This window comes from Penicillium cosmopolitanum (assembly GCF_028827165.1).
Source record: "Penicillium cosmopolitanum strain IBT 29677 chromosome Unknown utg000012l:1.0-3308103.0:1.0-3310761.0, whole genome shotgun sequence".
Classification (NCBI taxonomy): Eukaryota; Fungi; Ascomycota; class Eurotiomycetes; order Eurotiales; family Aspergillaceae; genus Penicillium; species Penicillium cosmopolitanum.
In genome coordinates, this window is record NW_026622682.1 from 1,071,368 (window position 1) to 1,095,839 (window position 24,472).

General features: G+C 50.6%; 7 protein-coding genes across 7 annotated transcripts; 6 read left to right on the forward strand and 1 right to left on the reverse strand.

The window, feature by feature from the left end:
* Window positions 1-3,509: 3,509 nt before the first annotated feature.
* N7509_013184 (arrestin (or S-antigen), N-terminal domain protein) lies at window positions 3,510-5,639 on the forward strand (the record flags this gene model as incomplete). Its single annotated transcript, XM_056637821.1, has 5 exons — window positions 3,510-3,728; window positions 3,795-3,908; window positions 3,972-4,184; window positions 4,274-4,843; window positions 4,902-5,639. The coding sequence occupies 5 exons, from the start codon at window positions 3,510-3,512 to the stop codon at window positions 5,637-5,639; spliced, it is 1,854 nt and encodes a 617-aa protein (XP_056481328.1).
* A 1,114-nt stretch (window positions 5,640-6,753) lies between these two features.
* Window positions 6,754-11,206, forward strand: N7509_013185 (uncharacterized protein; the record flags this gene model as incomplete). Its single annotated transcript, XM_056637822.1, has 6 exons — window positions 6,754-7,145; window positions 7,253-7,455; window positions 7,500-8,238; window positions 8,310-8,959; window positions 9,052-9,658; window positions 9,706-11,206. 6 exons carry the CDS (start codon window positions 6,754-6,756, stop codon window positions 11,204-11,206), a joined length of 4,092 nt encoding a protein of 1,363 aa, XP_056481329.1.
* Window positions 11,207-12,634: 1,428 nt separating this feature from the next.
* On the forward strand, window positions 12,635-14,606 carry nfr1 (putative AIF-like mitochondrial oxidoreductase (Nfrl); the record flags this gene model as incomplete). The annotated part of the gene is made up of 3 exons (XM_056637823.1): window positions 12,635-12,836; window positions 13,074-13,263; window positions 13,337-14,606. 3 exons carry the CDS (start codon window positions 12,635-12,637, stop codon window positions 14,604-14,606), a joined length of 1,662 nt encoding a protein of 553 aa, XP_056481330.1.
* Window positions 14,607-14,883: 277 nt separating this feature from the next.
* N7509_013187 (DNA-directed RNA polymerase I subunit RPA43) lies at window positions 14,884-16,149 on the reverse strand (the record flags this gene model as incomplete). The annotated part of the gene is made up of 1 exon (XM_056637824.1): window positions 14,884-16,149. One exon carries the CDS (start codon window positions 16,147-16,149, stop codon window positions 14,884-14,886), a length of 1,266 nt encoding a protein of 421 aa, XP_056481331.1.
* A 313-nt stretch (window positions 16,150-16,462) lies between these two features.
* N7509_013188 (J domain-containing protein) lies at window positions 16,463-17,739 on the forward strand (the record flags this gene model as incomplete). The annotated part of the gene is made up of 3 exons (XM_056637825.1): window positions 16,463-16,504; window positions 16,593-17,120; window positions 17,212-17,739. The coding sequence occupies 3 exons, from the start codon at window positions 16,463-16,465 to the stop codon at window positions 17,737-17,739; spliced, it is 1,098 nt and encodes a 365-aa protein (XP_056481332.1).
* Window positions 17,740-19,002: 1,263 nt separating this feature from the next.
* N7509_013189 (uncharacterized protein) lies at window positions 19,003-19,894 on the forward strand (the record flags this gene model as incomplete). Its single annotated transcript, XM_056637826.1, has 3 exons — window positions 19,003-19,406; window positions 19,479-19,486; window positions 19,524-19,894. The coding sequence occupies 3 exons, from the start codon at window positions 19,003-19,005 to the stop codon at window positions 19,892-19,894; spliced, it is 783 nt and encodes a 260-aa protein (XP_056481333.1).
* A 1,394-nt stretch (window positions 19,895-21,288) lies between these two features.
* Window positions 21,289-23,562, forward strand: N7509_013190 (uncharacterized protein; the record flags this gene model as incomplete). Its single annotated transcript, XM_056637827.1, has 4 exons — window positions 21,289-21,809; window positions 21,882-22,353; window positions 22,476-22,722; window positions 22,787-23,562. 4 exons carry the CDS (start codon window positions 21,289-21,291, stop codon window positions 23,560-23,562), a joined length of 2,016 nt encoding a protein of 671 aa, XP_056481334.1.
* Window positions 23,563-24,472: the final 910 nt, after the last annotated feature.

Consider the following 24,472-nt stretch of genomic DNA (forward strand, 5'->3'; position numbering starts at 1 on the left):
AATCCTGCAATTTTAAACCTCAAATGGTGATCCATGCGGTTCAGGCTGGCCCCCAAGCTTATGCCAGCACATCACATCCTCACATACATGCAGGCTACATTGCGTCTACTCAGCCAATAGTATACGGCCAACGTCAAAACTGCTCTTCTAATTGGTTGTACCAGAGAAAACCCTCGCCTTCTAGGCTGGTCATTCCTTCCGTGTCGAGAGTCTAGAGTCTAGAGTCTGCAGTGTAGATAGCTTCGCTCTTGCCTTCTCTCATCCCATCTCCACCTTCCAAAGCCCATTGTTTACCTTTTTCTATTTCCATCCACGTAGCCTTAGCAACTACCTCAATCATCCCAGACATAACAGCGAGAGGGAATGGATTCTGCAATAACCTCGGCCAATCTTCAAACCACGTTATTTACCTCTGCCTACATCTATTTGAACGTCAAATATGCTTCGCTCTTTTTTTCACTCTTGGGGCAAAGGGAAACAACGAATTCCATTGCGTGGATGAAATGTCTACTCCAGAACGGGCTCTGCTCGAGGACTCAGGCCAATTCAGTGGGGCTGTCATGGCAGAACGAAAATGCCGAAAGCCACTGCTCCAGCCCGAAACCACAAGGTACCACTCAAAAACAAAACTGACGAGTTGGGTAACCGATATAAACAATGGCCGAAAAAAGTGCACAGCTGTTTGACCCACCACAGTATTCCAAGCGACTTCGAGAACAACCCAATTGATACTATCAAAAGGCGAAAGACACTCTTGGCTTTGGATGCTGCTGAACTATCCCTCTCATCCTTTCTCCACATTTCAGCGGTTGTTGCCACCAAGTATGAAGCCCTGGACAAGTTTGCGTCCATCTGCTCAGCGCCGTGGGCCACATTCCCCGATTGTTATAATGAGCAGCACTCGCCGATCTAAACGCACTGTGCGCTCTGGTACGCGGGACCAATGGAACCTCTTGAAAGAACAAATGGGGTCATATTCATGAGTTTATTTAAGGTCATTCCGAAACCGGGCGGTACATAAACTTTTACCAGTACAATCATGCCGCCAGGAAGCTGGAGTACTTTCATGGGAACGAAGATGTCCGAAATGATTTGATGATCAGACAGAAGCCAGACGAGGACGCCTGGCATGCGGCAGATGACGTCGAGGCAATTCATCGAAAGCTCTCAGATATCTCCAATGACACAGGAAATTCGTGAGTGGGAGGAGAAGCCAGAAGCCATAGGCTACTGAATGGCCATGCTAGCAGCATGGAGTTTCTGTCCTGGCGTAGCGGCTATTTGTCCTCGCTTGGCTTTCTGTCCTGGCGTGGCTCTGTCCAGCAGGAAGATCAGCTCGCCGGACTTGTTGATTTGATCATGAGTATGTTTCCGCTTCAGATCAAGATTATTCCACATCTTGTACACTTGGCCAGCCGGTACTCAGCGAGGGTGCGCGGGAATGTCTGCCTTAGACTTGCAACTCAATGAGTGGCGAAGAAAAGTTCTGGCTGCTAATGGCTCTGAAGGTGGGTGTTTTAAGGTCGTCCCGACAATTCCACCACGATTCACAATGGTGGTACGATAATTCAAAATCGGTGAATGGCCGCCTTCCATTCAAACTTTGAAAAGGTAATCCAAACCCCAAGAGCGATTTGGCATCGATTAGCCTACCTGTATTGCAATGTCTGTACGTCCAAAGAATTCCCCGGCAATCTTTCAGCATCTAAAAAAAGGCCTAATCCTTTCCATAGTATACTAACAACAATCCCTCATCACCAGGCAGAAATACTGTACAGGCTCATGTCTTGCCTTCGGCACAAACAGACAATTGGGGCTTTGGGGCCTTATCTATAGCATATCGATGCCTAACCAGTTAATCGCTCTCCCGGCACAATTACGAACATTCTTATTGAGATAGTCATGTCTCCAGCCTCTAACATCCGACTTTGTCAGATCGCATTTCATACATACATGAGTAGGTTCTACCCTTTCATGCATTGCATTGATTTCATCACGTCGATTGCGCATCCTTTGCCCGCCGTTTGTCCTTAGATAGATATAGCGTGAGTCTTACCTCTTTCATCTCATTTTTCCGGTTCTCTCGCTAACTATATACAGCCAGGCGCAGCGCAAGACAGCCCAGGGAAAAATTCACATTGGCGGAAGTTGGGATAGTACCTTCACTTCCTTCCAAGGTCCGGACACAATTCCGGCCAGAGTGAAATGAGGAAGAACATTTCAATCTGCGGAGGAGATGCGTCAATACCGGGAACTAGTTGATAGTTTGTTTGGGTCGAAACGGCATCCGTCTGTGGATGGGCTGGCGGCTGGGAGTGTGGTAAAAAGATGCTGGAAGGAAGAATATTCTGATGTGAGAGCACTCATTGAAGATCAGTGTAAGCAGTTTGAGGTCATATATAGTGAAAGAGAATGACAACACTCGATCGAGTCTTGGAGTATGCAGTCCAAGTTCTACGGAGCCAAATTCGAGTATAATTCCCTATGACACGAGCCTCGGCCCTACTAATTTGATTTGCTACATTCTAGAATCAATACTTTGGTCGAAATTCATTCTCCTAAATTGTGGTTGATGAAGACCAGACACGGTGGGGGGATGATATTCGGATATTCGGATTTAATTCGGATATCCGGCAGATTGTCGGGCACAGACCAAACTGATAACTAGCCTCAGAATGTATATACTCCAGGGCTCAGGGTTCTATTTCTACTAGGTAGCAGTGGAATGAGGAGCTGAGTATGTTTCACGAGCTGCAAGCTATAATTAAACCATGGTAGGGTTCAAGTGATGCCTATTCCGAGTTCGAGGTCCCACTAGCAGAGTGTTGTTGTGGTGTTGGCGGGGGAATTCTGGTGCCTGGAGATGCCAATCTTTTTTTCTTTTTTTTCAGTTAGGGTATTTTGCAAATACTGTATTGTGCTTGAAAACTCGGTTTAGATTAACCGATCCCGATAGTTCTTCGCAGTCCACTACGAGTACGCCTATGACCCACTGTCGAATCTTCTTTTTCCCTCCAGTGCCAGCCTTATGAGAAGCGAAGCATTAGAAGTATCTATGAGATCACCCAACCTGTTTCAGTATTTCGGTACTTCACGTTCCAGGGTTACTTTGTTGTGGCTGAGCGAGGCGCAGTCATACATGAGCATGAGTGTTTAGCATTAGCATTAGCATTAACATTAATTAGAATTAACATTTACTGATCCTATCAGGGTCTGCCACTGCCTAAACGACAGTACAAAGTAAAGCTGTGCAGCGCAGTCAGTTGATCTGCGCCTGCCCCAAAACGTCATTCCGGGCTCTGCATTTAATCCCCTCCATCTCCATCTCCATTCTGCCTCTTCCACCTCACCTTCTCCCCTCCCCCTCCTTTGGCGTTGTCTCTCCACCGCCAATTGATACTGCTCGCCATCCATTATACCCCATTCTACTTGCAATCCCTTCGCGCCCCCATCGATCTGTACGAAAGAATACCGAACCCGGACCCCCGGACCCCCGAGCGCCCGCCGTCATGGCCGCTACGGCGACGATCTTGCTCGATAGCCAACACAAACACTATACCAATCTCGACTTTCTCTCTGGCAGGGTTGTCCTCCACCTGCCGACCGAAGCCGCCATTGGAGGTATTCAAGTCAAGCTGGAAGGAGAGAGTCGAACGCGACTCTCGGGAGCTCGGAACCCGCAGAATGTGAATTCGGATAAGAAGCGCACGGAGCTGGAGCATCACAAGGTAAGCTTGCCCCAGGGTGAAATTATCTCTCCAGAACCCATGGAAGCTGTGTCTAATTTATCGCAGATCTTGTACAAAGTTGCGACCGTTTTTCCCACCGCGGCAGTCATGCAAACCGGACAACCCGCCACTTCCTACACTTTTGCCCCGGGCTCTTATGAATATCCCTTCCAATTCAAGGTATAAATGCCCCCCAATGCCCCCAGATGCTCATAGTGAAGAGCCTCCGCTGATATCCACCAGTTCCCTTTCAATAATGCCTGCAATACCCACAATAGTATGCTCACCAACCTCAACTTCACCGGCTACAAAGTCGAAATGGCCCGCGACACCAACCGCCATGTGAAAAAGACCCTTCCGCCAAGCTTAAGTGGATTTTCTGGCATGGCGGATATCAAATACTTCGTCAAAGTCACAGTCATCCGCCCACAATTCTACAAAGAGAATATTCGAGCTGTAGGTTCCACCACCATTACGATACCGATGTCGATCCCAGTGGATCGCCCCCAAGGTTGCCCCGACCAACGCTGACCCTCCCCCGATAGATCATACCATTGAACTTCCTACCGATTGAACCGCCGAGAACCGGAAACCCTAACGAAGAGACCTATGCCCGACGAAAACACCAATTCTCAAAACCCCCAAATAATAACAAGAAGAAGAGTATTTTCTCAAGAACTACCAGCTCTCTCAAGGATGGCCTTACCGAGCCTCCAAAGGTGACGCTGGATGCTCGTCTCCCAAATCCTTCGATCTTAACATGCAATGAACCAGTGCCACTTCGTCTGATACTGAAAAAACTAACCGAATCACCCGATCGCATCTATCTTCAAATGCTGCAGATCGAACTGATCTCGTTCACAAAGATTGTCGCCCATGATCTTACCCGCGAAGAGATCGGCTCTTGGGTGATTGTGAGCCGTAGTAACATGAACATCGCATTGGGGAGTACCAGCGATGCGCCCGGAACCGACTGGAACATCGACCCAACACTATGGAACAACCTCCCTTTACCAAACTCGGTAGCTCCATCATTCGAGACCTGCAACATTGAGAGAAGATATGAGCTGGAAATCCGCATTGGATTAATGCACGGCACTCCTGGGGATATGAAGGTGCGCTATACTCCCTCTCCCACCCCCCTCGGCATCCTTTTTGGCTAATATCCCACAGCCCCAACTCATCGTTCTACCCCTTCGAATGCCCGTCAAGGTCTACTCTGGAATCGCACCACCCCAAGCCCTCCTAGACGCAATGGCAGCCGCCAAACTCCAACCATCACCCACCAAAATCACACCCCGACCCTCCTGGCCAACCTCCACCGAACAACCCAGCAGACCCCCAATGCCCCCGAGACCAGAAGGCGAACCCGTCCCCGCAGACGCCGGAGCCGTCTACGACGACGCACCCCCAAGCTACGAGGATGCCATGGCAGATAATCTAGCCCCGGTGGATGGACCACGTCGCGAGTATCACCCACCAGACGCCTCCACCTCCTCCCGAAGCTCCGTGGAACCAGGAACTGATGGTAAATCCCCAGTCCAGACTGGCAAGGGTCCGGCGGCTGAGGGGTTCGTGGTGACACCGGCGCCGGCACGACGCGATACGATTAGTCGTGATGGCCGGTCCTCGTCCGAATCCTTTGATATGCTACCTACGACCCCGCCCGAGTCGAATTCCGGATCCCCTCCGACTTCCCCGGTGCGCCGATCTCAGAGTACGGTTAAAGTCACGCGGAATCCTGTGGATGAGGAGAGTCCGCCTGTTTATCAGCCTGTTGCGGAGAATCAGCAGCAACAGCCAGTGGGTGGTGTGGCGCAGAGACAGACTTCTCAGAGTCATGCGCGCCCGATGAATCTTGGTGTGCCCAGTCGAAAACCTGTTCCGCGCAGTTCGGAAGGACAGCGTTGATGGTTGTGACAGTAGTGGACTGGCTTGGCTTGGCCAGGCCGGGCCAGGCCAAAATCACTTATACCTATACCTATACCCACCCACACATGCATACTATATTGGTCAAATATAGTGGCCAAAATGACAGATCGCATCCCATCTTCCGTGATTGCATATTTGATACCCTACGGTTAGAACCAAGTGGGCTATTATTGGTTTTTTCTTTTTTTTCTTTTCTTTTTCCTTGCATTCTGTTGAAGGGTCACCGCTTTTTCAGTCGGACACGAGAAGAATTACATAGAACATTTAATGGACGAGATTATGTTTACTGAAGGATATGATATGACCAGTACGTACTAGTAATAGCGTGTTCTTTAGGTTAGGCCGTTAGGTTAGGCCCGTCAGGCACGGATGACGTTCCTATGTAGATGGCCTATTTTGGTAACCCCGTGTCAGGGTTGAAGATGGAGTATTATACACAAATTACTGTTGAAAAGTACAATTCTCTATTTCTCACTGCAGTTCATCCCAACCAAACCAGTTCAACCCATCATATCATATCACATATATTGATCATTCCCTCGTGCAGTTCTACTCCGCCGATCCGTCCCAAAGCGGTTAGCCCGCCCCAAGCTCTCTTAGCTGCGTCGGCGCTGCTTCTTCTGCTCGGCCCATCCTCGTCCAACGTGAACTTCTCCATCTTCAACCTTCAACCAGGTCGCGTGTCCTGGGAAATCACCACCACAACACACAGACACACAAATATAACACGAACAAAACACGAACCACATTCTCACCAGATACACCATACACCCCTTCCAATCATATCCAACCCCCGGGCAAGACCCCGGGCAAAACGAACAAAGAAACCCAAAAATCGAGTGCTGAAAAAAAAGCACTATCGAATTTTGCCCCGATCAAGCAGTCACACCCCCTCTTTTACTCCTCCGATTCGCGATAATCAATAGCAAAACAATAACAATACCAAGCCGCGACCCCGACCAAGGTCAAACCAAGCTCACCTGAATTGAAATCGAAATCGAAGTTGAAATTCTTACCTCCCCGATTCTCCGACCCAATGCTCTGATTCACCACCAAGACGTCAAACGTCACGTCGCATCACCATCTACATACAATGCGCCTCCACCTCGTAATCTCCCGACACGGGCTCCCCATCACGCGCATCCTCTGGACAACAACGGCGAGCCCCGGTTCTGGGTCCGCTGGAAATGGAATCGGAAATAGCTACGCGCACCAGCGCGGCGCAATCGCGTCAACCCGAACTCCGCACCTAGCGCTCGCAGGCGCAGGCGCAGGGGGTAGCGGCGTCGGCGGATACACGGTCGCGCAATTGTTAGAAGATGTAAATGATGTTGTCCCGCTGGAGACGGAGCCGAGTATGTTTGACCTTGACCCGGAGTTTAGCGGGACGTGGGGGTTGGAGGATTATGTTGTTGAAGTTGATGGGTCGGAGTGTCTTCATTTTATGGAGATTGGGGCGTTACTTCGGGATGGAGATGAAGTTGTGTAAGTCAAGTCGAGTCTGCCCCAATACTGCCCAATATTCCCTCTCTCCCCTCCCTCCCTCTGTGTGTATGTATTCTTGTCGAGAGCTGTCGGCTAACGCAACGCAGAATTCGATCTTTGGAACTCGCAGATCTACGCGCTAGAAGATTATGCGGTCGTCATCAAATCACCCCCGAAGGAAGACACCTAATTGATGGTGTTCCCTTCGGCTCCCCGTTTTCTAAACGGAGTACCGCGACCAGACCGACCATCACTATCCCCCCGCGCAAGAAGCGACGCACTGTCTTCTCGGGCTGGGAGGGGGTCCTGGGTATGCGAATGAGAATGAGGAAGAAGAAGTGAATGCCGATGAAGAAGGCGATGGCGAATGGCTGCCGCCGAATGCGGGCTTCGGGAAAGAACTCTCCATTTTGCCGGCTGATCAGGAAGTCTCTGAGATGGGGACTGTCATTCGGCACCCGATTGATCATGGCCATGACCGTGACTCTGTGGATGAGGAGGATAGCGATGCGGATGCGGACGGGGACATCTCTGAACCCGAAGAGGCAGAGCTGGAGAGTGAACTTAAAGCTTTGAAAGCAGATTTCGAAGAACCTGCGTCTCAGTTCATTGATATTCGAAATCATGGCCAACTCGCTAATCCTGCTATCCCCGGTACTGGTCCCGCACTACGCTCCAGTCTGGTGGATAAGAGGCCTTCTTCGGCGGATAGTTTGCGTCGAGGATCGGTGGCGGGTGCTTCGTCTCTTTCTAGCAAACGCTCTCGTGTGGATGAGTTTTCTCCACGCAGTTCCAAGGCTGTTAGGTTCAGTCAGGGCGGCGAAGGCGAAGCCCCTCTCAATCCCTCGCAAGTCGAGAAGAGCGCAGCTGAATCTTCCGAGTCTGAGGCTCAGTCCAGCGTCGCGTCCAGTTCTGACTCTGATTCCGACTCCTCGGACGAGGAAATGTCAGATGCCTCATCCGACTCCTCCGATTCAAGCTCCGACTCCAGCTCCGATTCAAGCTCCGATGACTCTTCCGACTCCGAGGGCGAGGGCGAGGAAGAGAAAGTCTCCCTGAAAAAGGCCCACGTCATGGCCCCTCCCGGCGAAGGGTCCATCCGCACGAAGAAGAGCAACGCACGCCAGAAACTGCGCCGCCGTCTATCCAAATTCAAAGAACTAGGCCTCCTCCCGCCGAGGCTGACTTTGCGGCCTTGAACTCATTCACAAAGGCAAACGGCGATTGGCACTTCGATGAGTCTAGCATGATCTCTGCACCGACGTCAAAAGAAGAGCCCGCGAAACCCAGGCTTTCAAAGGCCGAGAAAAAGCAGCAGGAGCAGGCCGAGTTCGAAGCCAGACGTCAAAAGCTGCTTCGTGACCTTTCATCCGGCGGCGTCGCTGTAGACGAGACATCCGAGAAGGAAAACGTCCCGCCTGTTACTACGAACGAAGCAAGTCCCGAAGACGAAAACGAAAAGCCCGAAGAACAATCTTCTCGCCGAAGGACTCTCGACATTGGCAGCTCCCGTCGACTTCTCTTTGGGTCCCTGGGTGTACGTACCCCCAAGAGCAAAGAGGACGAAGAAGCAACGCGCCAAAAGCTAGCTGCACAGGCAAGCGCCGTTAACTCTCGACGGAAATCATCGCAAAAGGCGCCTCCAAAGCCTGAGGAGACTGCGGTGGATGAGGATGACGATGGCGACGAGGACGTTGATTGGGAATCCAAGCTCGATATCAGCGCGACCGAGTGTGTTTATACCGACATCAAGCTTACGGCGCCTCCATTCCCGTTCAAAAATCGCTGGGATAAGGAGGCGGACCAGATTCTCCGTGAGCGAATGGGCTGGGGGAAAAGCGGAAGCGCAAGCAGCGAATCCAGGTCTACAATGAATATTATGGGGATGAGGAGTATGATGAGGAAGGGTATGCCTATGAGGAGGGTTACAATGACTACGATGAGAGTAATATGGAACTCAACTACGAGGAGGAGCCTGCTCATGACGCTGATGCCGAGAATGGGAACGAGAATGAGCATGAGCATGAGCTTCAGAACCAGCAAACCACCACCGCCGCCGCTGTCGATGACCTCCCTATCTTCCCAACCGACCCCTCAACCATCGCGGACCTTCTCGAAGACGAAACCAAACCCGGATCAATCATCGCCTTCCGACAATTAGACATGTCCAAAGCAACAAACTGGCAACCCCGAATGTCCGAGTACCGAGTCGCAGAAGTCCACGAAGTTCTCGACGGCGGCGTTCTCAAAGTACGACTGGCCCTGCGAGACCGTCGACCAACGGTAGACGCCGCTGGCGAAGACGATGAACCGCGCTTATATGATGGATTCGAAATGCCCGGGATGGACGAAGATGAGGACGAGGACGACGGATACCGTGAACTCGCCTTTGCGGAACTCAGCGAACCCAAGCTTCTACGGCCCCCGCAGCTAGAGAACGAGGCCGAGGCCGAGGACGAGGACGAGGACCAACCGGTTGAAATGGGGAAGCGCGTTGTTCGTGAAGGTAGCATGTCAGTCAATTAACTCGCTTGCTGTTTCATTCGCTCACTCGTCAAAGTGTCTCTGTAGTTCAAGACTCAATGCCAGATCCATACGCCCATCTAGCGGGAACGCTACCGTCCGCACCCCCGGTCGATATGGAGATGAATATGGATATGGAGATGGATCTAGATGATCCGAATCCGAGTACCACCACGTTCGTAACTAGCGCCGGCATCGCACGCAATTCACCCAACACCCCCGGTAGAACCTCCGACGTGCCATCCGTTCAAACACCCGGTGGCGTGAGACTACCAAGGACCGAAGATGCGGACGAAGAGAACAGTGATTCTGTCCCCGTACCATCCCCTTCGTTTTCGGGTTTCCACTCGCACACGCACTCCGCGCGATCATCGCCCGGCGCGGGAATCAGAATCCGCCTAAACGAAGCCGATGAGGAAAGTCACTTAGAAGGCCACACCCTCATCGACGAACAACAGTCGATGCTGGGCCATACCCTAATTGGTGAACCGTCAATGGTGGGCGATAGCAACCAAGATGGTTCGGCATTATCATTCGCTTCGGCATCTATAAATCAATCCCATATTCCGCCTAGTCGCCAGATTACGAGTATCAATGATTCTCTCCTCGCTCCGTCATACCAGTTCGGAAGTGGAAGTGCAGAATCGAGTCAGAATTCACTTCTCGCCAGCTTGCACACTCCTGAGAATGAGTCTGGTAATGACGACGATAATGAACAAGGCGCAAACTCGGGCGTTGCACTAGGCGAAGGCGACGTCGAAGTCCAAGTCCAAGTCGTCGTTGATGCGCAACCTGCTACTGCCGCTGCAGAAACAAGACCAACACTAGGAGGCGACGGCCCTAACGACGACGAACTCCTCCCTGATTTCAATTTCGGCCTTACCCCTGACGAAGACCACCTTCTACACGGTGAATCAAGTCTGCACCTCTCGCCCTCGCCCTCCAATTCGCACTCGCACTCGCGCTCCCCCTCCCTCTCCTCGCGCCAACTCCCAACAAGCGCACAGCAAGAACCAGAGTCAAATTCCAGTCCAGACTCGGACCCGGCTATCGGAAACCACTCACACTCGCCTTCGCCTTTGCTGAAATCTTTGACGCCGCCGGCTGTTTCGACGAGGTCTAGGAAGAGGTCTTCGCAGGCCCAGGCCCAGGATTCTGCATCTCAGTCACAGGATCATGATCAAGATCAACAATCTGCTCCCCCACCATCCCAAGTCTTCGACTACGTAGACCTAACACAAACCTCCTCCCCCGTCCTCCCACCACGCGACACCGATACATCAACACCCCGCCTCGCAGCAACGGCAACAGACAACGCCGAGGAAAACAGTACTAATAATACTGATTCACCATATCGTCCGCGTCGCACTCGCGCTTCGTCAAAGGCACAACTTTTACAGCTGTCTTCGCAGTCTCCGAGTAAGATTCCGAAGCGGAAGGATAAGAAGAATATGAAGACCAAGGAGAAATCGCGGGTTGAGAAGACCCAGAAGCAGAAGCAGAAACCTTCGCCGAAAAAACCTGAGTGGAGAATTTGATGGATTGCCTTGCCTACCTACCTACCTACCTACCTATCCCTCATTCACTCCTTCGGATGGGAGGTACTCACTTACCTATGGGACTGGACTGGACTGGACTGGACTTCTCGGCTTGGGATATCATACACCTAACCCAACCCAACCCAACCCAACCCACCACCTTACTGACCCATGCTGTGCATTGGGTCTTTGTATCTATCTACCACATTCTTTTTCGATGTATCTACACTACCTATGATGGATCTGGACATTCTTTACATATTACTAGTATTAGTACGACATACATACCATACCAGAATTGAATTATCGGATTCGATTTAGCGGGATGACAGGGACCTTACCTTCGGGGAGAAGATTAATATTAAGATAAGAAAGGAATTAATGTTCTCAGGGGTTCTTCTGAAATGTATCATTCTGTTCCACCGTGACGATGCATTCATTCTCTTAGGCTTAGGCTTAGTTTAAGTAGCGACACTCCGTCATTACGTCAATGGTTTTTCTGCAATAATCGGGAATGAAGAAAGAAACTTGAATAATAGCATGGAGTATGCTAGTAAATTATGCCGAATCCCTTAATTTGGGCCGTAATACTATACTACATACGAGTAGTACTGTAGTCGCATCAGCCAAGCAGCAAACAGGAAATGTTGACAATATTCCCTCGCTGATTGGTTGGCCGTGATGTCACGATCAACACTAAACAATCGAGTATCGAACTACACAGTACAATCACCGCATTCAGCCCGTCGACCGGAGCACCCTGGGTTCAAGGTAGATTAAATTGAAACTTGATAAAAACCTGAGGTGCAGCTTGGAAATAATTATTGCATGCCTTCTTCCTAGGTTAACTCATTTCTTGATCTTCTCTCCGTGTTCTCCCACCCCCAATCCAATTCCCCAATGCCCCTCCCCCGCCTGCGTCTGCGTCTGCGTCACCATCCATCGCCAATCAGCGGCACCTCTGGCGTCAGTCTGCGTTACTTTTACTGTTACTCGTGGAAGCAGAGTCAGGGTCAAGGTCAGAGGCAGAAGACTCGAACTCAAACGGGCCCTTCTCTTCTTTCCTCTTCTTCTTCCTCCTCTTCCTCTTCCTCACTGCCATATCATTGCTCTTGGGCTATATCATCTAAACCCATTCATTCCCCAATAGCTATAGCTCAAGCTAAAGCTAAAGCTACACCTCCCCTTCTGCCCTCCCAAATTCAAAAAGAAAAAAAGTACCTCCCACCGCAATTCCATTCCCTGCTCAGAAAATACCACTCTACCAGTGCCCTCCCCAGTCCCAATCCCAGTCCCAATCCCAGCCTAAGCCTAATCTCAAAACCAAAATCATCCCCCTCCTATTTCCCCCTCAACAAAACAAAAGCCATACACACCGAACATCGACACCTCTCCACCTCAACCGACGCCTCCACCCCAAAATCCAAAATGACTTACCTAAAACTCAAAATTCCCTCCCTCAACGACATTAGCATTCACGACAAACTCGAAGTCGACGTCGAAGGAATAGAAGACGGTAAAGTCCTCCTCGTCAAATCCGAGAATGGAACTGTTCACGCTTTGAGTCCGCGGTGCACGCATTATGGGGCTCCGTTGAAGGGTGGGGTCCTGGAGGGTGAGAGACTTACTTGTCCGTGGCATGGGGGGTAGGTTCTTTCTTTTCTTTTCAACAGCCAAAAAAGAAACACTTGGCTTTTCTCGTTTGTTTTGGGGATTATAGTTTGGTTCTCTGGGCTGAGCAGAGCTGAGCAGAGCGCTATATACTATACTAGTGGTATTTGGCTTTGCCTTGTTCCGCTCTCCTCTACTCATGACATTAAAAAACAATCGAAGAAGACAAAAGAACTTGGCTAACCCCTTCCCCCAGCCTGCTTCAACATAACAACCGGCGACGTCGAAGACGCACCAGCCCTAAATGCGCTAAACAAATACGAAATCCTCGAAAAATCCGACGGCATCTACATCCAAGCCGAAGAATCAGATATAAAATCCGGACACCGAAATCCCGTCTCGAAATGCACCGTCTCTAGTGATGAGAGGGTTCTTGTTGTTGGAGGGTACGTAATACAAAAACCCCTAAGATTCATCTTAACTCAATCTCAATCTCTAACAAAACCACAATGCAAACAGAGGAAGCGCAACAATAGGCTTAACCCAATCCCTCCGCGAAAACAAATACACGGGCAAAATAACAATCCTAACAAAAGAACCAACAACCCAAATAATCGACCGACCAAAACTCTCAAAAGCCCTCATCGCCGATCCATCAAAGATCCTCCTCCGCCCGAAAGAATGGTACAAAGATGCCGGCATTGAGATCCTATCTCAGGAAGTTACGTCCGTCGACTTTGACAATAAGTCCGTCTCCACGGCTTCGGGGGAGAGGTACTCATATACTAAACTCGTTCTTGCGACGGGTGGTGTTCCGCGACGATTGCCGTTGCCGGGTTTTGAGGACGACGTGAAGAATATTTATACGCTTAGGAATGTTGATGATGTGAAATCTATCCTAGATGGAATTGCCAATATCAACACCAGCAGCGGTAGCGGCAATGACGGCAAAAAGCAAATCGTCGTTATAGGATCATCCTTCATCGGCATGGAGGTAGGAAACGCACTCGCCACCCAAGATCAAAATCACGCCGTCACGATAATCGGCATGGAATCAGCACCAATGGAACGAGTCATGGGTGCGGAAGTAGGACGCATTTTCCAGAAAAACCTCGAGAAATCGGGGATTCGGTTTATACTTGGTGCTTCTGTTGAAAAGGCCTCGGCCAGCTCTGGCTCTGGCTCTGGCTCCAACGTCTCCGCAGTCCATCTCAAAGATGGATCCGTGATTCCCGCAGATATCGTCATTCTAGGCGTTGGCGTTCGTCCCGCGACGGATTTCTTAAAGGGAAATCAGGCAATTCAACTTGAAGGAGATGGATCTATTCGGACGGATGAGAATTTCGCTGTTCAGGGACTGGACTCGGTCTTTGCTCTCGGTGATATAGCTACATTCCCCTACACCGGGCCCGGCGGAGGAGGATCACACACACGCATTGAACATTGGAACGTAGCGCAGAATTCGGGACGGAGTGTTGCTCGTTCAATTTCGCACGCTGCTGGCTCTGGAAAACTCAAGCCGAAGAAATTTATACCGATTTTCTGGTCTGCGCTCGGAGGGCAGATGAGGTATGCTGGTAATACGGTGAACGGGTATGATGATATCTTTATCTCTGGGGAACCGGAGAATGGGAAGTTCGTGGCGTATTATTTTAAGGGGGAGATTGTTGTTGCGGTTGCTACTATGGGGGTTGATCCGGTTATGGTCAAGGTTGCGGCGCTTATGAGGGTTGGTAGGATGATTGGGAAGAAGGATGTTATTTCTGGGGTGGATGTTTTGGGGGTTTGATAGGGGTTTGGATATGGATTTTGATTTGGTTCAAGTTTTGTTACCGTTTTTATAGTGATTATCTATGCTTAGGTTGAATTGACGTTCGGGTTTACTTGGGTTAAGGCTACCCTAGGGCTTCTACTGAAACACGTAGGAGTACTCGTTATAGGCAACGTAGTGTATACACGTAGACTTTGCATGACTGTACATAGTAATCCTTTTAGCCGGAACGCCCTCCGCGAATGTAAATAACATGGAATGGAAATATCACAGATGCAGGTATCTTGCCCCCCCTTCACTCCTTGCTCTTCTTCTTGCTGTGCTTCGACTTATCCCGCTTAGACTTATCCTTGTCCTCACTCTTCTCCTTTTTCTCCTTCTTCTCCTTCTTTTCTTTCTTCTCCTTCTTAGGCTTCTCCTCCTCGGCCTCATCCACCTCATGATCCAAATGAACATCAACCGTAGAAACAACCGCCTCCGCAGCAGGTTCAATCGAAATCGGAACAACCCGATTCGACCTCTTAGCCGCAGCCGCAGACGTAGACAAGAAAGCTGGAGGAAGCGACTGACCCTCTCGCTCTGCAAGCAAAAGCTTCTCCTCATCCTCAACAGACAACATCGTACCCTCAACACTCAAAAAGCCACGATCCCGATCCGACCCAGGAATAACATCGACATCAACGACGCGGAACTTCACATTACCGCGCACACGGTGTCCAGAGACAGACTGGAAATGGCCCGTCGCTTCATCCTCGTCCTCGCCATCTTCGAGCTCCAATTCTTCCGCCGCAAGAGCAGTCGGCTGGAAGAGTTCTTTCTCGATGTCGAAGTTCGCAGGAACACCCTCGGTACCGGACCCGGACTCGTCGTCTGTTGTGCCGGTACTGGTTGTAGGGTCGTTATTCTCACCTTCCTCGCCGGGTTGGACCCAGCGCCAAGAAGGCGGTAGTCGCTTGCGCTCGATACCGACGGAGAAAAGGTTGAACATGACGGCGCCGAGGAATCCCTCTGACTGCACGTTCACGCTTCCTTCGAGAATGTGGCCGCGCTGCGGTCGGAAGACGAGGAAGGTTGCTGTCAGGTAGACGTACAGCACGCCGTACTCGTCTGCGGTGCGGGCCAGTGTCAGAGGCTGCGGGTTCGGGTTCGGGTCTGAAGATGGGCGGGGTTTGGATGAGGGTTTGGTGCTGGAGATTGAGGCGTTGGAGTAGGCCATGACGATTCCCTTCAGTGGGGGGTAGTAGGTCAATAGCAGTGGGGAGAGGTGCTCTGCGAGCAGCGAGGCCAAGGCGTGAGTGGGCGAGATAGAGATTGGCGATAGTGGGAGATACATCGTAGCGGTGATTAGGGAGAATGGTGAACCTGATGACTCGGTAGTGGTCGTAGCGCTGCTGGTGCCAGTCGCCTTGCTAGATTTCTCCTTCTTGCTCTTCTTTTCACCGAGCTCGGTCTGCTTGCGCTTCTTCGAGGGCGAAGCGTCCTTGTTCTTGTGCTTGCGTTTGCGCTCCACGTCCGTGGTCGCCACGGGGGAACTGTCCAGATCCATTGCGTCGACAGCCATGATTGAGACCGGCAATTGAGCTGTCGTGTGTGGAGGGAGGATCTGCTGTTGGGGATATTCTTCTTCTCCAAAAATGAAGTCGCAAAATTAAAATTATTTTCTACTTCGCTGGGCAGAACTCTCACCGCCTTTGGGGTTGGCAGTGGGTCTGGACACTCTCCATTGAAGACCAACACCAACACCAGTACATACATTGTTGCGTCAGTCCCTTTCTCTTTCTCTTTTGTTCGTGCGATGCTGGGATACTGTGAATGAATCCCAGATTCCTCAACATCTCATGTTGACCTTTTAAGCTGGTCAATTCACTGCGATCATGTCGCTTCTCCCTCTCATCGGATGGGCGGTGCTACCCGGCGTAAGTTGACTACTTGGTGTTATCAATGTGTGGAGAGCAAGAGCAAGAGCTATACTATGATCTCTACTAACACAACACAACAACATAGTACGCCACATCATTCCTCCAAAGCCTCTACTATGGCATAACAATTCGCGCCGGTGATCCGAAACCAATGCCCCAAACCCCACGCTTCGAACTTCATCGCCGTCGCATCTTCATCCTCGTCATTATCAGCTACCTCCTCTACACCCTCTACGAAACCTTCCACCAAGTACAAGTTGCAGGCAACTACTACACCCTATTGGACGTCACCCCCTTCGACACCGACAAGACGATCCAGTCCAAGTTCCGCCGCCTCGCTGCGCGTTATCATCCTGATAAAATCGGTCACCAGGATGGGGCCGATATCCTATTCATGCTATTGCGCCAGGCAGAGGAAACCCTCCTCGACCCCGTCCAGCGCTTCGCTTATGATCGCTTTGGCCCCGATGCGCTGAAATGGGGAGGCCAGTTAAAGACGACGCAGGAGTTTTTCATGATCTCGCTTACACGCCTGGTGTTGCCGCAGTATGTGATGTCGTTGGCGGCTATGCTGGTATTGAACTGGCTCTGGTGGGGAGGTTTCGGACGCTACGTAAGTACAACACACCAGCGGCCTATTATACTGTCGCAAGGTCAACACATATACCGATACCGATACTAATACTAATACTGTAACCATATAGTGGCGCTTCTTTTCCCTCGCCGCAATGGTCGTCCTCGAACTAGCCCTAATCACCCGTCCCCGCGCCGTCTTCATGCCAGCAGCCTATCTCCCCCCAACACTAAGCGCCTGGCTACCAGCCCAATCATTCCACCTCCTCCCATTCCAAGTCCTAACGATCGCGCGTCGCGTCTCAATAACAATCCACATATTCATCTCGCAAATGGCTCCAAAGGGCCAAGCCCAGACCACTCGGGGCGACGACGGCGTCTCTCCGCAAACGATGCAGCAGGTGGTTAAGCTGGTGCAGACGGCGCAGCAGACGGATCTGGAAGCTACGCGGTCGCTTCAGTTGGCGCAGGCGCCGTTCCGCGGTGATCGCGAGACTGTTTCTGGGTTGCGACGGGGAATGCAGGAGGCTCTTGTTCTTGCTGGGGTGCGGTCGAGTCCCGGGGTGCAGCAGGCTGTTGGGGAAGTTATTCAGCGGCGGCAGGGTGCGGTTGATGCTGGGGCGGATGATGGGTCTGGCTCTGGCTCTGGGTCGACGTAGGAAGGGGAGGGATTGGGCGTCATGTGGAGGTATCTCATGGTCTCAGATGGTCATATAGAGTACAGCATTGCATAGATAGCGAGTAAATAAGTGGAGACATTATGTGTGCAAGTACAGTAACTTTCAAGGTTTTCTTCTCGATGTCTAGACATGTGCGGAGTAGACAACTACTGGTAGACATTCTGGGATTTATTTTCCGGGTGAATTGTGAGCTGTAGATTGTTTCAGATGATGATGACGAGTCAACTCAAGTTTGGTACGCTAGGGTGAAAGGTTTTTCTCTCAGTCAGAGGTACAAGTATGTACTCGAGATAGTAGTAGGTGAATGAATATATGGGTGCCAGTAAGTGTAAGTGTATATAGAATATAGAATATAGAATATAGAATATAGAATATAGAAATTGCGGTGAATGAAGTGAATGAGGTCTTTGTTGTACTGGTACTGGGTATGGATATCATTACTGTACGGAGTACGAAGTACACCTGCGTAAAACGAAAAAAAGCATGGAAGCGGGCCAATGCGAGGGGAATCCGGGAGATGGCGGAGTGCCAGTGCTGACATTGGGGGGTATAGGTATGGGTATAGGTATACTTCTAGGAAGTACAATAGACATGTATAGATATATGTTATATCTCTTGTGCTATTACTCTACTACATGATATCTATAGTATCTAGATACTCTACTCTCCCCTCCTCTCCCCCTACTCTCTGTATACTATCTACTCTACTAGGCAGTCAACATAGATCTGTATTGTGATGTGTAACAATACGGTAACATTGGCACCCTGCCACCCACCTGGCAGTCACCCACCACCCTGCCACCCACCACCCGCCGTAATTACATGACCGCGATCCTCGTCAAAACGAACCACGCAACGGCATTCAGCAAAGAAACCTTTTTTCCATCGCAGATTTAGACGAGATGGCATCCACACGGCCTTGTGCCTCCGGCCCAGTCCACTTCGCCCCCTTTCCCCCCTTCCCTTCCTCCCTTTCCCATTTCCATCTTCTATTACCCTCCTCTCATCTTCAATCCATCATCTCATCTCATCCCCCATCCCATCAACCCTCGACTTTCGCCTCACCCTGAATCGCAACACCTGAACTGCCAACCACCACCCTGAAATACCCCAACTCTGAACGCCCCGGGCGGTGGAACACCACGTCACAATCACCCCTGTCATTCTCACCATTCATCCTAATTCCAATCCCTTCTCATCCATCCAATCTCCACCACCACCCGCCATACCACCATCTTCATCATGCCCGCCGGCACTCCAAACGGTCGCTCCAACCGGGCTGCCGCCGCCGCCAAACCCGTCAACTCTCTCGTCCTCACACTGAAACTGTCGCCCGACCTGTTACAACGCTTCTTAGACCCGGCCGACCGGAAACCCGCCACACCCATCCCCACCGACGACAAGATCATCGAACAAGAACACTCTTCCCCAGCTTCATCCTCCGAAGTCCCTGTACCTCGTCCATCATCTGCCGACAATGCTTCCGAAGCGGACGCGACCTCAACACCAGCCACCGGCGCAACTCCAGGCGACACACCACGCCGGAAGGGCGTTCCGGGTCCGAAACCCGGCAACAAACGCGCAAATGGCCAAACAGAGCCCGCGAAAGCAAGAGGTCGACCAGGTCCTAAGAAGAAGCCCAGACTGTAAGTCAACCCTGCGCGGAACAACAATCACAACCACCTGCCGCAAGCATAGCTAACACATACTTTCAACAGTGACGAAGGCGAATTGGGCAAAGTAGCCGCCGCACACCGACTCAGGACCAAAAGCCAACACCGGCGCCATAAACGCGGGTCTCCGCGCCTTAGACCGCACCGGATCTCCCTGTCGCAAATGGGAAAAACAACCACTCCGCCTGAGATCTTTCACCGGTATCCTCTGGCAACTCCCATCATGGAAAACGCATGCCCTGGCGAAATTAGAAAATGCCGATGGCAGTACAGTGACGACAACAGCCCTTGAAAGTGGTGATAGCGATACAAAGCCCACCTTGACGGCGCCTGGCACCGATACAATGAATGGTAGCAGTGCTGTCCCTAGCGAGAAGAGTAACTCAGGTGATGGTGATGTCACTCCGGCTCCGTCTAATTTGGTTGAGCCTTCTTCGCCGGCGATTGCGATGGCTGCTTGATGGGGGTTGAGTTTTGTGTATAACATGTAGGGGATCGCCCTAGAGGAATTGTCTTCCCTGATTCCCTGGCTGTCTCTTTTCTTTTCTTCTAACGCATCTACGCATTTACTTGTGTGTTGTGTTTTCGCCATATGTCTGGCCTTTCTCCTTCTTCTTTCTTCCTTTGTGTGTTACGGATCTAGGGTTCAACTGGCGTTTTGAGGGAAGTTTTGGATGGGATTTCGTTATGTTTGGTCGATGATCCCAGCCTGTCATGCTTGGGTTGGATTATCTTCATTTTGGGAGTCTTACTATTACTTCACTGTATCATATTTTATCATGTCGAGACTCGGTGTTTGATTGCTGGGAAGGGTGAAGGATTACCTATTATTACTACTATTATTACTATTGTTTCTTATTCTCTTTTTTTCCAAAATTTGGTTGTCAACAATATCTAAGTTATGATACTCAAACATGCCCAGGTGGTGCTCTCGGGAATAGCGGACTCGGAGTACTCGTAGATATAGATCAGCAACCATAAGAGTATACTCCCGAGGTCGTAGTAGATCCAGTCCTTTGTCAAAAAAGCTCTTTCTTCCTCTTTCTTTCATCTAATTTCGATCATATTTCTTCCACACTCTCTGCTTACTATCACAATAATGCACGGCAGTTTACAAAACGCCCAGATCGGAGAGGGGTCCTCGTGACGGTTCAAGTTCCTAAAGTTCTTTACCACCTTGAACTTCCCCTCCGTTTTCTTCGGCCTTTTCCCCGCAGTCTTTGATTAGATCACTACACCAGTCTTCTTGTTGTCCTTTTATTCCTAGCAGAAATAGAAAGGAATTTATTTCCGACAGGTTCCACTGTCCTCTACAGATCTCCTCTATTCTCGTCCGCGTTCAAGCGTTATCCGTGCGGCTTCGTGGCCACGCTGCTTCCGGTCACCAGATGACCCGCTTGTCACGCAACGTCAGCAGAGAACCCCCTCAGTTCCAAGCACGAAACAGGTACGAACCGTCAACAGGGGGATTGTGAGCGTCACTCGAATTTCGGGGGTGGGTACGAACGAGATGACCGATATCCCTTACCCCGGTGGAGCTGGAGCTGGAGCTCGAGCTCCATACGGTAGCGGTAGTGGCAGTGGAACCAGCATCTCCCCCGCCCACCACGCCGCTTCTCCTACGCCTCCGTCCTGTCGGGCACCGCTATCTCCCCTCCAACAGGCTCCTTGACCAACCTCCTCCACGATCCAAACCTATCCTACCCATCTGCAACCTCCTCCAACCCTCACCCTCACCCTCACCACGACGGCCGTCCCCATCGGCCACTATCCGGCCTGGATGCCGACATGCACATGAACTCCGCTTGGAGGAACATGACGTCCTCAGACGCCCTGCCCACCTTCTCCCGCAAATATGCCAGTCTACGACCCGCCGACTATCCCACATCCTTCGCCCTCCCTCCTGACTCTTCTTCCCCTCCCTTCTTCACCCCCCTCCTACCTCCGTGACTCCCGCTATATCTCCCGCCTCGACGCCGCCCACCGAGCAAAGCTACTAGCTCAACAGCGCGAGGCCTCAGCTATCACAACCTCCACCTCAAACAATAACCTGCAACAACCTCCCCTCTCCGCATCATCCAGCAATGTCCACTTACCTCGCATGGCACCCTCGCACCGCGGGATGACCTATGATATCATCGAGAAGGAACCGCCCACAGCTACCGATACCCCGATGCCCCTACCAACGCAGTGGGGCGTAGACGATCGCCACGACATCCTCGAGATATCCAGCGACGGACTCGAAGTGCGCTACACAGGACCACAGCATAAGACAAACGACCACGAAGCCGCCGCCCTAAGAGCCGATAACCCGATGCCACCACAATGCGGCATTTACTACTTCGAGATCAAGATCGAGTCAAAGCCGAAGGAAGGGTATGTGCGAACAACTACTACGCTGCCACTGACCGCAGCCGCAGATGCAGTTCATAATAATAACACTAACAGCGTCAGCGGCAACGGCAGTGGCAGCAACAGTAACACTAACAACAACACCTCATCCTCACCCTCCTCCTCCTCGGGCGCAAGTGGAATCCGTACTGATCTCGGCTCTTGTTGCAGGATGGTAGCAATCGGACTATCAAGTCCCAAGGCCTCAATCGAGCGTCTGCCCGGCTGGGAAACCGAATCATGGGCCTACCACGGCGATGACGGGAAATCCTTCTTTGGCGAATCGCAAGGTCAGGGACGCAGTTATGGACCTACTTATGGCGTTGGTGATACTGTGGGTTGTGGAGTGAATTTCTCAACTCGGTCTGCTTTTTTTACTAAGAATGGCGTGTTTTTGGGAACGGCTTTCTCTGGGTTGCCGGAGATTTCACTTTTTCCTTCGGTTGGGATGAAAAGACAGCCGCCTGTTTGTTTGAGGACGAATTTTGGTCAGGAGCCGTTTGTTTTTGATATTGATGGAATGGTTAAGGTGAGTTTTTTTTTCTGTTCTGTTTACTCTAGACTAGGCTTGGCCTAGCTAGGGTTTTGGAAATGCTTTCGGCATTCGTTCATGCATTCGTGCTTTTCATGCATGAGCTAACCCGTTTACAGCATGAACGAGCATCAATCCAAGCAGAAATCAACACCACAAGCACGGATACCCTCCAACCACCCCTCGACGAATCATCACTTTTGCAGGAATTAGTGGCCCAGTTCCTAGCCCATGATGGTTATGTCGAGACTGCACATGCATTCGCGCAAGAAGTGGCTACGGAAACTGCAGCGTTGCAAAGTGGACATGGTGCGCCGTTGAAGAAGTATGAGGTCGAAGAAGATCATCATGCTGTTCATCGGAATAGTAAGTACTTCCTTTTCTCCCCAGTGCCACTACCAATCCCAATCCACATACTAACACCCCCCAGAAATCCGCGCCGCAATCTTAGACGGCGACATCGACAAAGCCCTAAAGCACACAAACGCATACTACGCCGACGTCCTAAAAGAGCACCCACAGATACACTTCAAACTCCGCTGCCGCAAATTCATAGAAATGATGCGCAAATCGCAAGAACTGCTCCTCTCAGCATCGAGTCCAGTATCAGCATCCGCATCCAAACGGCGGCGCTCAGCCTCACCCGGTTTAGACGAGCACGCCGTCTTCGACCAGGAGATGGAACTTGATGACGGCGCGTGGGACGATGGGATGGGCATGGATACAGAAGAAAGTCCCAAGACCACCGAACGAAACGAACGTTTTAATGAACTCCTCACCGAAGCCGTGGAGTACGGGCAGCAGTTACGGCTTGATTACCATCAATCCGGCGACGACGGTCTTGATCTTAAGATGCTTGATGAGGTGTTTTCTTTGGTTTGTTATCCTGATCCGAAGGGGTCGCCGCATGGTCATTACCTAGATCCTGAGGGGAGGGTTGCTGTTGCTGAGGAGTTAAATTCGGCTATTCTTGGTGAGTTTGCCCTGCCCCCAGCCCCAGCCTTAGCCTCCGGGCCGAGTCTTCCACCCTGTGTGTATTACAGACCACCCCTGCTAACCAAATTCCTCCTTCCACCAGTCTCACTAGGCAAAAACTCCGAAGCAGCTCTAGAAAGGCTTTATCAACAGACTGAAGTGCTAGTCAATGAAATCAGCGAGGGCGGCGCTGGGGCGTTTATCAATATTCGGAATGATCTTTTGCTATGATGAGATGGGTCAGTTTACTTGAGTCGAGTCAGGCCAGGTCGAGCTTAGCTTAGCTTAGCTTGGGTTTCGGCTTAAGCTTATACTGAACTGGCCTTCTATTTCTGTTCTGTTCTATTCCACTTGAGCTTTGAAAGGCGCTGGGTGTTTGTTTTTTTTTCTATCTCTATCCTATCTCCATTTCTTTCTTCTTTTTTTCTAAAGCTCAGCTCGATTACCATCCCTCCTCTTCATCTTGTGATGCTTTCATTTGAATTGAATTTGAATTCAGAATTTTTTCTCTCTGGGTTTAGTAGTAGTAGTATTATTATTATTGTGTTAATTGCTTCGTCTACTCTTCTCTACTCTACTCACTATACTCTACTCTGCCCTGCCCTGCCCTGCCCTGCCCTGCCATGTAGTTCCTACCATACTAAGATGAGATGGATGAGATGATCTATTCCGTACTTTCCATTCCGCTCTATGTTATAAATTATTGGAAGTTCAAGTTATCTCATTGAATGCAATGACCTTGTTCTTTCCACTCGTTTAGTTTCTGCTGTAGAAGTGTTTGTGTCTTTTAGTACTAGTACTAGTAGTTATCAGGTGGATACCCATAGCCTCAGCCTGCATCTACTACTCTGCCAAGGCTCAACGAGCCCTTAATATTGGACGTCGCCTCTATGGAAAATATCTATCTATATCCATGATCCTTAGGTCAGAGGAATCCCTGGCCTGGTCCAAAATTCTACAAGCTGACGATATGTCGCATATTCAGTTCCATTCATCAATTGCCGGTAGATCAAGCGTCCAACAAGCCAAGCACAGATAATCAGATTGTCGATGGAGATGTCAACAACTTGAAGATACCGAATCAAAAGGGCAAAATCATGAGGCCAACGATATCCATGGATGTCTACTGCACAAGTATTAT